At 34.8% G+C, this 15,443-nt stretch overlaps 1 protein-coding gene across 1 annotated transcript in view; it reads right to left on the reverse strand.

The window, feature by feature from the left end:
- RTKN2 (rhotekin 2) overlaps positions 1–15,443 on the reverse strand; it is a 76,215-nt gene that overhangs the window by 11,423 nt on the left and 49,349 nt on the right. The window contains exons 8-9 of the mRNA XM_046026353.1: positions 12,046–12,152; positions 10,801–10,932 (exon numbers count right to left, since the gene is read on the reverse strand). Coding sequence (XP_045882309.1) covers positions 10,801–10,932; positions 12,046–12,152 — 239 coding nt within the window. The remainder of the gene's footprint in view (positions 1–10,800; positions 10,933–12,045; positions 12,153–15,443) is intronic.

Consider the following 15,443-nt stretch of genomic DNA (forward strand, 5'->3'; position numbering starts at 1 on the left):
AAAATTTGCATTTTTGAGATATTTTACATTCTTTTTTATACTAAGTCTCCAAAATCCAGTCTGTTTCTGATACTTACAGCACATCACATTTGCACCAGGCACATTTTAGGTGGTTAACAGCCACGGTGGCTAATGGCTCCTGTACCAGGTAGAACAGTTCTAGACTCATATGTTTAAACCTACAGTTGTGTGTGTAGACGAATATTTAACTGGCAGTCACAAAAGCTGATTAGGAGTGAGAAGAAATTCCTCACTTGTTGCAGTCTTGAGTGAAGAGAGATTCTATGTATAGTCACATCCCAAAACCAACATACACACACAACGATGTCTATGTGGACATTACAGAAGTAGCAAAGAGTTAACCAAGAAACACTGTACATTCCCTGAAGAATGGGTAAATACGGGGAGGTGAACCCCTGATACACCAGCTCCCCCATCCTCAGTTTGTTGCTGTCTGCAGTTTCAGTTGCCCCCAGTCAACTGCAGTCGAGAAGCAGATGATCCTCCTCCTGACATATGGTCTGAAGGTCAGTAGTAGCCTAACCCCACATCACAGTGCCTGCGTCATTCACCTCACTTCATCTCATCACACAGGCATTTTATCATCTCATATCATCACAAGAAGGGTGAGCACAGTACAAGGTACTCTAAGAGACTGAAAGACTACATTCACATAACCTTTATTATGTATATTGTTAGCAGTATTCTATTCAACTCTTAGTTACTGTTGTTAATCTCTTACTGGGCCTAATGGATAAGTTAAACTTTATCAGAGTTCTGTATGTATAGGAAAAACCAGTATAGACAGGGTTCGGTTCTATCCACAGTATCAAGCATCCACTGGGGTCTTGGAACATATACCCTGCAGATAGGAAGGGGCTACTGTGTACTACAGAAGTTCTTTCCTGAAGGAAGGAATTCTAATTCAAGAATCACATGAGAAAAAAAATGTATGCTGCATGAAGTGGCAACATAACTTTGAAAGATTGGAGTATCACAAAAGGTGAGGATTTAGTAACCATCTTAGAGACAAGCCTACCTGTCAATTTTAAAATGTGGGAATGTGAGTGTCTTCAGAGGGTTATAATGGACTTATGGTCAACACTGTAATTTGAAAGAACAGGGTCTTTTTACATTCCTGTGCCATGGTAATAAACTTTGTGGATGAACTCTTTTAAGTAATTATTTATACAATATAAAAACAAAATGGTGTCCTAAATGGCATGAAAATGCATATAATCCATCTCTTTAAATAGAAAGCTTATTATCACCAGCAGAGAATGACTTAAGCTCTAGGAAGAATCTTTAATATGCTCTCAATAAGATTTATTGAAGGTTGACTCAGTAGGGGAGGAGGGCAAGAGAACACTCTATTGGTATTAGTATTTAAAAAAAAACAATGAAATATGAAGTATTCTTGTTGTTGAAATTGTGCTTCCTTCTCTCTTATTCTATCTTAATACAAATTTCTACCTTTTGTATATAGGATTAAAATGAATTCAACTTTTAAATAAGGAAAGTGATTTTTATATATGGATGTGTATATTTTTAATAACACTAAGATATCATTTCAAATGAAAATAGCTATGTAGAAAATCTGATGAACTGGATCATTTATATCCTTCTAAGAGAATATAATGCAATAATATAAAAATACTATACATTATACACTCCATTAACTCTGAGAACCATAAATACCACTAAATTTTTAAAACATGAGAAGCTTTTAAAAGGTGCAAATGAAACACAAAATAGATCATTTGAATTAACTTACTATATTTTATCACCCAAAATAATTTAACTAATGGGAATTTTTCAACCAAAAAACTGCATGTTAAAGAAAAAGTCATTAAAGTTTCTGATAATGTCAGAAAGTCTATGCAAGTTTTTTCATTGTGGACAAAGTACCAATAAGAGTGCTTAAAACTGCACTTCTCAAAGGAGGAATGGATTAGAAAACACAAGGTGCCTTTTAGGGTATGAAAGCAAGCAGCTTAGGTATTTTTGCTCCCACTCTTTCTACCGCCTAAAATATTGTCTGTCACTCACTATATTTGAAATATATTTGGAGAATAAATGAATGAGATAGGAGAAAAACAACTCAGATAATGACAGTTTCAGGGTGACAGAGTCAGATCCCACAGATGATTAGGATCATCATGATCCTAATCCTACTCTTTATAGATAAGGACACCGATTTTCTGAATTCAGTTTTCTATCCAAAGACAGTTTTCTGCCCAAACCATTTAGTTTATTTGGAAGGTTTTACAGTCAACTTTTATTGCTTTGTGGATAGATTTGAGACTATTCACTGTGAAATTTTAATCCTTGGCTGGATCTCCTTTGTCAGTCGCCATATACGGAACTGCAACCTTCCTCTGCATGAGATGGTGGGTACTCAGAGAAGGCCAAGTGAAGTCAATAAATCTAAGAAGTCGGGGCACCTGGGTGGCTCAGTGGTTTAAGCTGCTGCCTTCGGCTCAGGTCATGATCTCAGGGTCCTGGGATCGAGTCCCGCATCGGGCTCTCTGCTCAGCAGGGAGCCTGCTTCCCTCTCACTCTCTCTACCTGCCTCTCTGCCTACTTGTGATCTCTCTCTGTCAAATAAATAAATACAATCTTTAAAAAAAGAAATTTCTTTAAAAAAAATCTAAGAGGTCAATTTTATGACAAAATAGTTAACTCTGAAATCAAAGGAAAGTTTCTTTTAGGTTGGTTGTTCATTTTTAATTAAAACTGTGCTTCAACCTGTCGATTTCTGTGATACTGGGAAATTACTAAGTCAGAACTAGATTTACAGCATTTCTTACCTTACTTTTTGACTATATGATCTTTAAAAAGTCTACTATGTATCCATTATGGTTTCTAAATACTCTTTACTGCTAAAAGGAATCAGAGCTCTTTACAGAGATGGCTGATTTCATCCTGGGCGAGGAAATGTACAAGAAAATCCCAGAACATATTCTCCCACCAGAAATCAAAGATTACTAGGGTTGTCTCAAAAGGACTCAAGAGTCAAAATGAAGAGGCTTTCAGTAGCCAAAGATGGGACCATCTGAACATCAACAACAATGATAATGGATTGATGCAAGAAGTCTACATGAATTTGGAGATGATGAAGTTTTTAAATCTATTAATTCATAATGATGTTTAAAATGAACTCACTTGTCACTTTTGAAGGACGGTAAGGGAACCAACTCACTATTTTGGTAACTATTTAAAGTCTTTATTCTGTCTTTCCTATAAGAATTGTACCTCAACCCAATAGCTGACAAAGTAGAAATTTCCCAGCTAATAAATGAAGAATATTAAAATATCACCAGTTTGCAATCCCTAATGAAATAAAGGATCTAAACAATGCTCATCTGTGGATGTTAATGTGACTAGAAGACTCAGACATATTAAATGCTTCCCAATATGGGGTGCCTGGCTGGTTCTGTTGGTTAAGCATCAGACTCTTGGTATCTGGTCATGATCTTGTGGTTGTGAGATCAGTCCCATGTCAGGCTCCACTCAGTGCAGAGTCTGCTTCAGACTCTCTCTTCCTCTCTCAAAAAAACAAAAACAAAAAAACATTAAATGCCTTTTAACAAAGTGCACAGTATTTCCTAAGACATATTGTTACTAACCAACCAACCAACCAACCAACCTAAATCTTAGCAAAAAACAGAAGGGAAAAGGAAAAAGACAACTCAATGATGCAGGTAACAAAATCCAGACTATGGAAAACTCTGTAGGATAAATGACCTAATTTCTTCAATAAATTGTGTGTGAAAAAGAGAGAGAGAGAGAGAGAGAGAGAATGTGTGTGTGTATATGTGTGTGTGTGTATATGAGAGACACAGAGAGAAAGAGAGAACATGAGAATGCTACAGCACTCCAACAGATAGAGATTTAAGAGACCAAATCAATTAACTGCAATATAAACCCTTATTTCAAAATCCTGATTCAAAAACTAATCTAAAAATGACAAGATTGGGAAATCTGAACACTGAATTCTTGATGATATACTGAAAAAAATTATATATGACTATATATTTTTCTAAAGTATAATTGTTAAATTTACAAGTAAAATCATATAGTCTCTAGGATTTGCTTCAAAATAATTCTATGGTGGGGCCAATGTGTGAGGGCAGAGATAGGTTTATTTCTACCCTTCTCTATATAGATTATCTTTAAATTTTTCCCCTCAAAAATTGAAAATAAAATACAAGTACAAAAAACTAAGCACCTGTTTTCCTACCTATAATGCAGAGATAGCACTATTTCACTCACAATTTCCTCATAAACATGTTATAAGAATAAATGAGTTATTTGCAAGGTGGTTGGTCTAAAGTCTTGTTAATCAGGAATGAAAACAAAATTTTGCTGGCCAAAAACTAGCTTTAGATCTTATATATATTCTAATGACATAGAAAGTATACCTTCACAATATATGGCAAGGAATGTCTGAAATATGTAAACCATAGCCATAAATTAAACCAAGCATTAGGAAAGATTAGTAATAGTGCAACATAATTCTTTTCAATTTATGTCAATTAAATCAGATGTAAACTCCTAAAGGAAAAGCTTGTTTAAATAATTATTTTTGCTATATTTAATAAAGGACAATCTAAATCATTGGTAGGATTGGGACTTTAAAGGACTAACATAATCAGAAAAAAAATCCCATGTGCTTCATAATAATCTTGCTTGCTAGGGTCCATGACAAACATAATGGCTAAAAGCAGTTTCAAGACAATTTAACAAAAGTCTATAACACCAAGTAGTGATACTGATTTGTTTAGCATAACTTTTACTAATTATTAAAGTGATATGTAGCATTTAAAAGAAGAAAAGACTTTTGATCACAAAAACCCACACCACTTTTCCATCCCACTCCCCACTCCATTGGCAATGGATAAAACTTTAGCTAATAAAATGTTTTTTGCAATGTATAGAGGATTCTATAGTGGCTCTGTTAAATACCCCTGATTGGGAATGTCTTGCTCAACAACATTAATAGGGAAGTTTTTTTGAAGTTGAAGCAATCACTTTGAAGTAAACCATCCTTTCAAATTTGGATTGAAAAGAGGAGGGGAATAGCTTAGGCTTTTCTTTCCTTAATGTGACTCTTTCCACAGATGGCTCCCTATGAAAATTAATAAACTGACTTAGCTTTACAGGAAATGCCATTTAGAAGAACAAAAATTATAGTTCGAGAACAGATCCTATGATCAAAATAAAGAAACTATTATTTATATACCTTAGGAACTGCAAAATTTATGTTTTTACATAATTTTTAAAGTGGCATTAAACAAAATTATTATTTTCTAAATCATGAGAGAAGACAACCAAAAGAATTCTGATTTATTCTTTAATATTTAACATTATTAAACATAAAAAGATCTTAGAGACCCAAGATCGAAAATATACTAAAAACTGAAACAAAACCACTATTCTTTAAGTTTTATTCGGTGCTTATCTGCTCTACAGATCAGAAAATACCAAGTTGGCATTTATCAAAGATCTTGTTTATTTGAGAATATACTAATACATGCATCCTTAGAAATTTCCAAAGTAAGCTAAACAATGAAAACATCTACCTTATATTTAAAAACCAAGTAATTTAAAACATTGAATAAATGAAAATCTTTGAGTTTATCATTAATATGGGAAGAACATAACAGACACAGCATTCATTTGCTTCTTCTGGAGGGAGTTATACTGCTCCAATACCTACTGCCAATATCAGTATAAGACCAGTATGTAATATCAACTCCTTACTCTGAAAACTGGTAATTAAAACAGTAAGCTTTCATCCTGCCTTTTCAGGAGGGACTGGGATTCATTCCTACTTGATGAAAAAAAGTCCTTCTTTACAAAAGAATGCCAGCTAACACATGTAGAATGAGGGATATTATGAGAATAACATATGCAATCTCCAGTGTAATAAGCAATTCAGACAAGGGCAATCAGGTCACTAAAACCATTATGTGAAAGACTATTGGACAACAAAGATATTCACACAGTGCCAAACTATCACCTCACTGACTACCTGCTAATAGTAAAGAGGAAAACTTACCTTTATGCTGGAGAGATTTGGGGGCACCACCTTAACCAAGTCATTAAATGTGACATTGGCAATAATGAGACAACCTGACATCATGTGCCTCTGAACAGAATGCCCTATAAAGTATGTCATCATGCATGAAACATGGTTGTAAATAGTGTTTAGAATGAATCTAATCAAGTCTCTAGCGCTAATTTACAGTTTAAGAATGCATAATCCTTGAACATTCCTTGATTGAAAGCGAAAGCTTTTAAAAGGACATCTTAGGGAAAGTGGGGAAAAGTGAATATGGACTGGGTTATTAGATGATGTAAGAGAATTACTGTTCATTTGGTTAGCTATGGTAATGGTACTGTCATTTCATTTACACACACAAACACACTCAGACACTTTCATTTTAGAGTTTCCTATTTTTTATAGTTGCATGTTGAAATATTCAGGGATGAAGAGTCAATGTTGGAGGCATATTCAAATGGATCAGCAAAAAATGTAGGTAAGAGGCTTTATAGACTCACAGCTATAAGATAAATAAGGTCTGAAAGTGACTATTGTTGATGACTCTACTGTATAATTGAAATTTGTGAAGAGAATAGAACTTAAATGTTCTCACAGAAATGCTTAAAATACCTATAATTCGGGAGGTGGGGTTGGGAGAGGGGGAGGGGGTTATGGACATTGGGGAGGGTATGTGCTATCGTGAGTGCTGTGAAGTGTGTAAACCTGGCGATTCACAGACCTGTACCCCTGGGGATAAAAATACATTATATGTTTATAAAAAAAAAAATTGGAAGGGGAGGCGAACCATAAGAGACTATGGACTCTGAAAAACAACCTGAGGGTTTTGAAGGGCCGGGGGTGGGAGGTTGGGGGAACCAGGTGGTGGGTAATAGGGAGGGCACGTACTGCATGGAGCACTGGGTGTTGTGCAAAAACAATGAATACTGTTATGCTGAAAAAAATAAATAAATTTAAAAAAATACCTATAATTCAAAGCTTGTAGTAATGATTATACAACTGTGTATTATTTGTTGAAGTTACCAAATTGACACTTACAATTGGTAAATTTTTATTTTATGTAAGCTATACCATCATAAAAAAAATAAAAAACATAAAATACAAAGAGGTTCAACTCCCCCCAAGAAGAACACCTAGAGATAAAGCAAACTGGACAGCAATAGTAACTGCTGAATCCAGGTGGCATGAGTGTCCCTCTAGTACTGTTTCAACTTCTCCATAAATCTGAATCATTGGCTAAGTTGAGAAAAAACAAGTAAAAATGACTTTAATAGAAGATATAACTACATAGCAGCCAGGCTTACAGAAGTAACAAATAGACTTCTTGATAGAAATAGTCATATTTAAATAAGGAAACCAGGGTGTTTGCTGCTAAAGAACAGCTTTCAGGTGAATAGAAGGGTTCAAGGGAAACCCGAAATGGGAGTAGGAACTGCCAACAGGAGAGCTGCTACAGAGAGAGAGCAGGAATCAGCCCCGGAGAAAATGAAGATAGCACCATCACAACCCTAGAGAATGGAACACCTTGGTATCAGTTCAATCTTTGAGATCAGCAACTAAATTCTATTAACCTTCTCAACCTAAGCCTTATTTCATGGTGTAATCTTAAAATCCTCTTTTGTACTTGAGACAAAAGTCATGCACAATGACAATTTATGTCATCAGTCCTCAGGGTCAAATACAGCCCACGTTGTCCCCAAGTCTAAGGTCGAGTCTATACAAATTACTAGATTAATCATTTTCCTGTGAATTTGTAATGGTCAATTGTGAAACCACCACTGGGATTTCTAAGTATGGTGATTTCAGTCATCTTAATAATGGAGCTGATTGACTACCAAATCGCATCAGTCACCAGGCCATCAGCTTTTATTACCACAAGGAAAAATGAGTCAACTGAAAAAAGGTCAATTCAGCTGAGCCATGTAAACACTGTTAACTGCTTTTCTGGAATTACACCCTTGTCATCAGACAAGAAAATACAGATACCCTGGCTACAGTAACAGTGGGGTTCCACTATAACTGCCCTCTTACATTTAAATGCTAAAGATTCAACATATATCTACACCATTGCCTAGAGGTAGAAACTGTGGCTTCAGGCTCACAACCTCATTTCAGAGAACGTTCTTACTTTCAAAACTTATTCAGAGTGGGTACAGAGATAGGAAAAAGTCTAATTTTGTCTTCCAGATCTAGTCTAGCAGTATGTCTGTGAGGAAATAGAAAAACAGTGAGCCATATAATTTTACTTACTAGCTAGACAAGTTCTATCTGATCTGTGAGTCTGTTTTTTCACTTATAAAACAGAAATAACATACCTATAAAACAGAGCTGACTTACCGGCTCTGCCTGCCATAAAGGACTGATATGGTAAAATGAATACCTTGAAAAGAGTTTCCAAATAAATGAATTTTTAAATATCCTTTATTAGATTATGTTTTAATTTGTTTCACGATGATTTTTATTCTACTGTGCAACATGTAAGCGAATTCCATTTTTACTACCTAGGTACCTAATGAAAAACGGTTTAGACAGAATCATCTATGCAGAATTCTTGTCAAAAACATCTACCTGAATCTAGTGAAACAATTAGTCAAAAACAGATGTGGGGACTGGCATGGACTTTTCCAAAATGTCAATATAATAAAAGACAAAAAAAGAAAAAGAGGCAGTGAGTGACGGGTCCAATTTAGATAAAAAAGAAACAATCAAAATACATGGTGACCAGCTGCCAATTTGTGGTCCCTGATTGGGGTCTTGGATCAAACAATAAACAAACATTAGAAAGAACACTATAGGGGCAATTGGGATAATTTGCTGTTTATATTAGATATTATTTTGTCAACAATAGATTTTTTTGAGTGTGGTAATAATATTATGGTTATAAAAGAAATGTCCTTGTTTTTGGAGAAACATTGTTGAAATATTTTAGGGAAGAAATGTTATGCTGTTTGCTACTTACTTTCAAATGGTTCTGAAAAAAAATCTCAAACTAAAGAGAAAGCAAATATGGGAAAATATTAACAACAGCTGAAAAATCCAGGTGAGAAGTATACTGCTGATCATTATTCTATTCTTTCAACTTTTCTGCACATCTGAAATTTTCAAAAGGTGGAGAAAAGTGGACACTGTATAAAAAAAACAAAACATTGGCAAGTAATGAAAAAATTATATTACTTTTTCAATAATAAAAATATACTTTCATAAACCTAATTATCTAAACCTAAATAAATTCATCATGTTATAACTTTGACGTTTATTATTTAAGAGTAACAGTAATCTTCCTAATATACAGAACAGATAAATTAAGTGGACTTAATTTAAAGGTCTCACTGAAGAATTTCCTTTAAGAAAAAGCAGTATAAGTTCTAAAAGCAGGATGGAAACAGACCAAATGTTATTACTGGAAAAGATCAGAGAAATTAACTCAAATCCTTATAGATTAGCAAACTAGTATACATATGTTTCTCAGGACATACAACTTTATGTTTTTTTCAAAAGATAATTTAAAGTCAAGTAGAACATGTACAGTTACAAAAAGAACATGTAGTTAACAGATGTGATGGCTCATACTTTACCATAGCCTTCAATTCAACCACTCCAAAAGCAAGCAAAGTAAAACAACTAGAAACAATTAAGTACAAGCTATGGATAGAAAACATGATATTCTGCTCTAGAAATGCCATTAAAGTACTCCAGAGTATGAAAGCCAAAAAGGGCGGGGGGGGGGGGGTGGGGGGACAAGGCTTGGATAACAGATGAAGATAAATTTAAGACGATGGGATAAGTGTGTGTGTGTGTGTGTGTGTGTGTGTGTGTGTGTGTGCTTTTGTGTGCACATGTGTGTGGCAGAGGAGGAGGGGTCAGGCTTTCCTGTTTTGACACAAGGATAGACAACTGCCCATCAATCCCATAAGAAATCAGGAAGCATTCTCCAGAATGTCTTTTTATGGGATCATTTGATATTAACTACAAAAAGCATCATTGTAACATGAGCTAACAATTTATGTTTATAATCTCTTAAATAAATTCATGAAAAATTTAACTATTAATTTGAAGTTTCATTCTCTGTTTTAAAACCTATTTACTGGTATAGATTTCCAGTTACTATGTTTTCTTAGGAAATATACAGTACTTACTTTACCAGATAAGCTCTGTAATGGAAGAAAAATAAGAAATTAATTTATCTTTATGAACTGACCTATTTTTTTTAACTTTTTTTTTTTTTTTTAAGATTTTACTTATTTATTTGGAAGAGAAAGAGATAGGAAGAGAGAGAGAGCACAAGCAGGAAGGAGAGAGAAGCAGGCTCGCCGCTAAGCAGGGAGCCCTACTTAGTGCTCAATTCCAGGACCCTGGGATCATGACCTGACATGAAAGTAGATGCTTAACCAACTGAACCACCCAGGCATTCCTGAACTAATCTATTTTTAGCAGTCCTTCTCTTTTGTCCATAAAATGGTAACAATGTGAATTGTATAGAAAAGAACAAACTTTATAAAATGTTGTATCTTTTTTAAAAGATTTTATTTATTTATTTGAGAGAGAGACAGTGAGAGAGAGCATGAGCGAGGAGAAGGTCAGAGGGAGAAACAGACTCCCCATGGAGCTGGGAGCCCGATGCGGGACTCGATCCCGGGACTCCAGGATCACGACCTGAGCCGAAGGCAGTCGTCCAACCAACTGAGCCACCCAAGTGTCCCGTATCTTTATTTTTAAAATAACATTTTATTTACCTTGTTAATGGACACTACCAAAGTTGGTTCCACTTTAGCTTCAATTTCTTCTGGAGCATAAAAGCAATAGAGTTTACCCCCTCTTAAAACACAATACAACCTTCTCCAACTAATTAGGCTTTCTTCCATTTGCTGAAAAAAAATTCAAGAAGCCATTAACTTTAATCATTATTTATCATCATTAAATTCAACAAAATACTTCAATTATTAAAGTTATATTAAATATATAATTATATATTATATATATTATATTATATATATTATATATAATAAAGTTATATTAAATATAAAATTTTTTTAAAAAAAATTTAGATGTGATAGAGTAATATATATAATTATATATTATATATATGATATTATATATAATATATATAATAAAGTTATATTAAATATAAAATTTATTAAAAAAAATTTTAGATGTGATAGAGTAACCCATTAATTTAGTGTGCAGTAAGTCAACAGTCCAAAATCAGAGTAAGTTAATATCACAGAAGCATTTGAAATTCTCAAAAACATTAAGCAAAATGGAGGCAATGATTACCACATAACTTTTACACACATAAAATCATAAATCAGTGCAGTTTTAGAAAAGCCAGTCTATTCAAAATTAGTGCTTAAAATTCCACAGCAATCCATTTAATGACGCAAAAAATTATAAAAATAACTCAATATTCAAAATGTAATTTTCCCTTACTATTCGCAGAACACTAGAAAATGTTGACTACCCTTGAAGAATGCAAATTTTCTTTCCTCTTAACGGAATCATTAAAAAAAAGTTATTGATTCATTGAAGCCCATAATTAATTATTTACTGACTATAAATAAGTCTGGTTATAAATAAATCAGGAGTAGGTGGCACAGAGGCAGCTTTGGAAGCCCAGAGGCCTAAAACTGTGCCAAAAGCTGTTTGCCAGAAAGGCCTTTCTGTGAAAGGTGTGGAACAGTCCTCATCTGCTTCCACAAGGAGTCCTCTGCAGCTGATTATCCGGTTCCTGCTGTTATGAAGCCGAGGAACCTAGAGAGGTAGCTCCTTAGCCATCAAAACTGCACTGGACCCCTCCCCTTCCCACCTTCTCACCCTCAGCCCCTTCACCTCCCCCTGCCCCAATTCTATCTCTAACATGGAGAAAACTACCATGTAAAAGAAGACTTTAAAACATACTTATTATCAGAAGGTGAAACAACTGCCAGTATATTAAGATCTAGATTGCAACTATAATTGTATGATATGTAAAGTCCTCCAACCTGCTGATTAAGAAATCCTGCAAATGCATCCTCAGCCATACAAGCTGGCTGGGCGACTAGGCGGCAGCACATGTTGCCATATAATGGAAGCCAAAATGAAGACTCCTCTATTTAAACAAGATAGAAAAAAAAAATCAAGTTATAAACATGTTTATTTAAGGTAATTATACATTTTTATTTTTTTTCTTTTTTCAATTTTTTTTTTTTGCTTTATGTAAGAACATATGTAAAGGTTCATCCTACTCAAATACCAGTGCCATAGTTAATGACAAAATCAAATATGAGAAAGTAGATAAGATAAGATAATATTAAACTGACAGTGTATAAAATGCTTTCACCTAGAATAGACATAGAACTTTTAGTTTCTTGATCTTTCATTTGATCTTAAAGTATTTAATCAATGGAGATAGTTCAAGGCATACAAGTAAACTTATCTAATAGAAAAGAAAACTAACAAAATGATTTTTGTACATCAAATTCTACTTTTTGCTCTGATTTTCATTATAATAGCTAACAAAGTGATCCTCTAAATAAAACATTTCAGAACACAATTTCATGATAATACTTCAATAAGCCTTTTGGCTCTTCTTCCCCTTCCCTTACTGAACATTAGGTGGAGCCCACAAAGATGGGCATCTGTGCCTGGGGTTGTGGGAGGAGCTGCAGTGGGCCAGAGCAAGGGGCTACAGCCAGGCAGGATGAGGAGGGTGAGTAGGAGAGCTGCCAGGCACGAGGTGTCAGAGCCTGAATGGGCTGAGGAAGGTGGATGACATGGGACAAACTCTCCTCAGGCATTGCCTGGGGTGGGGGGGTCAACGCCCAAGCAGAATGAGGAGCATCTACATGGTGTGGCTGCCCCGTGTGAGGTATCAGAATCCAAAGGATAAGGAGAGTGTACATATTTGGCAGGTAACTCGGCCATGGGAGTCAGAGTTTGAGAGCAGTGAGGACACAATCCATAATTCAGTGACCCAGAACAGTGTGGCAGAGCCCAGTGAGGACATCTGAGAAGAGGCACAGGGTGTGGGGTGTCAGAGCACAGGCAGGCTGAGGGGGTGTCCACATCGGGCTTAGGAAAGGATAGCCAGGCATGGGAACTTAAAGCGTGAGGAAGAACAGGCCTATGTGGGCTGTATAAGCCTCAGCAAGGTAAGGAATGTCCACATGGGGCAAGGGAAACCTAGAATGGGGAGTCAGAGCTCAAGCAAGGAGAAGAGAGCATCCATACAGAAGAGACAGAATGGTTGCTTTCAGGAAGACTGATCAAAGAAAATGCATTAAAGGTAATAGAATACCATTTTCTCTCTGTCAGAAAGAGGAGTTAACAAATGTGTAGAATGAACTCTGCACTATTGGGATTAGAACTGGAGGCACTGATGTGGGCTCATGGTTTCCAACATACAGATTAAAAAACACAAGACACCATATGCACATAAGACTAGCTGTGTCCACTGAGAGGGCCTGGGGAAAGCAATAGTAGTGCTCTAATACCAATGAGTGGACCTAGAGCACAGACCATGTCTTCTAAATATTATTTCCTTTAAAAAAGAACTGGCATTCCTTGGAGAAATGAGTGGTTCCAAGGCTGGGGCTCAGAAAGTACCCGACGAGCCTGAAATACCTTGTTACATCATAAAGCAAGAACTACTCAATGAATGATGAGAATACTGTTAAAAAAAAATCAGAACCCATCTTGAATGTGCTCCCATTGGCCAAACTGGAGACAACCTGAACCTTATAATAAACAATATCAACAGATTTTGATGCACTGAATAAAATAGGAAAACATGAGTCCATACTGATATAAATAAATCAATGAGTAAACTGAAAGACCAATAAGAAATACACTTACAGAGTTTCAAGACACTCCCCTCTTCCACACAAAACAGGTATTAATTGCAAAAGGGAAACAAGAGTAACTTTACAGTAACAGTAAAGAAGAGTAACAGTAAAGAAGGTGGGTAGACATCACACTAATCAAATGTTCAAAGTGAAAATCATAATCAAATTATATGCTGTTTGACAGAATGCAATGAGAATTTAACATCAATTTCTGCCAAAGAAGTATATCCTAAATCTCATCTCAAGAAAACATCAGACAAACGCAAATTTAGAGATCTTCTACAAAATAACTGACCATGATGTTTAAAAATGTCAAGGTTATAAATGCCAAAAAAAAAAAAAAAAAAAAAAAAAAGACAGAAAAACTGGTCCAGTTTGAAAGAAACTGAAATAAGCATGAAAATTAAATGTAATGTATGATTTGGATGGTTCTGCACTGGATCCTTTGGTCATGAAAGACATTATTGGGACAATAAGCAACACTTTAATAGGGTCTCAGGATTAAATGGTGGTAATATAGTAATATTCATTTCCTGACTTGATAAGTGGTAGTCTATGTCCAGTTAGTAGGAAATACATATTAATATATTTGGGGTAATGGAGAACCATGTAAACAACTTGCTCTCATGTATTTTGAAGGGGAAGATCTTGACATTTGACTTGTAACTTTTCTGTAAGTTTGCAATTGTTTAAAAAAGTTCTTTCAAAGAACATTAAGATATTCCTTTTAATGTAGTGTGTAGGTAGGCATAGAGCCTTCACATTTACATAATTCTGTGTGTTAGGGCATAAATAAAAACTCAATATATGGCCCTTTGCCTACCCTCAACCACACAAAAATGATTTTCAAAGTTTTTACTGCATCCCTGTTGGTAATGACTATAAAATGGTTAGCCAATGGCTCTCACTATTATTGACCCAAAAGTCTTAACGCCAGAAAATAAAACATTTTTAGGTAAAAATACTATTATATAATATATAGATGCCATGCCAAGGTTAGGTACATCAGTTATATGAAAAAGACCAGCCTGAATGAAGTATACAAAGTAAAACAAAAAAGTTTTTAACAACCTGCTTGCTCATCATTCTACTATAGAATAGAGCACAACAAATTACCTGGCACTATTCAAACCTTTTTTATTAATACCTTGGTAAAGCTGCTATCATTCAGAAATAAAGGGTTTGACCTGGGAGAAATAAATGCATAAATACAATAAAGACAATGATTCTAAAACACAGGCATAAATAAATAAATATGTGAGAATCTCCTTTCTTAAAAAAGACAAGAAATGAAATAAAAATTGTATAAAAGCAGGCATCTGAGTAATACATCTGAAATCAACTTTGTGACTTGTGAATTTAAAGTTTGAAAGTAAATTTCTTTATATAGCAATCCCAGATTTATGAATGGCTTATGCTCCAAATATCTGTAAGCTAGTTGTATTTAAGTTAGGATGTATTTTCTAAAAAAATAGAATCGTAAATGATTAGTTTTTCAAATGAGTTCTTAAAATTTATCCAATCAATAACGTGTCTGGAACCTAAATACCACATGT

Source organism: Meles meles, chromosome 13 (assembly GCF_922984935.1).
Source record: "Meles meles chromosome 13, mMelMel3.1 paternal haplotype, whole genome shotgun sequence".
Lineage (NCBI taxonomy): Eukaryota > Metazoa > Chordata > Mammalia > Carnivora > Mustelidae > Meles > Meles meles.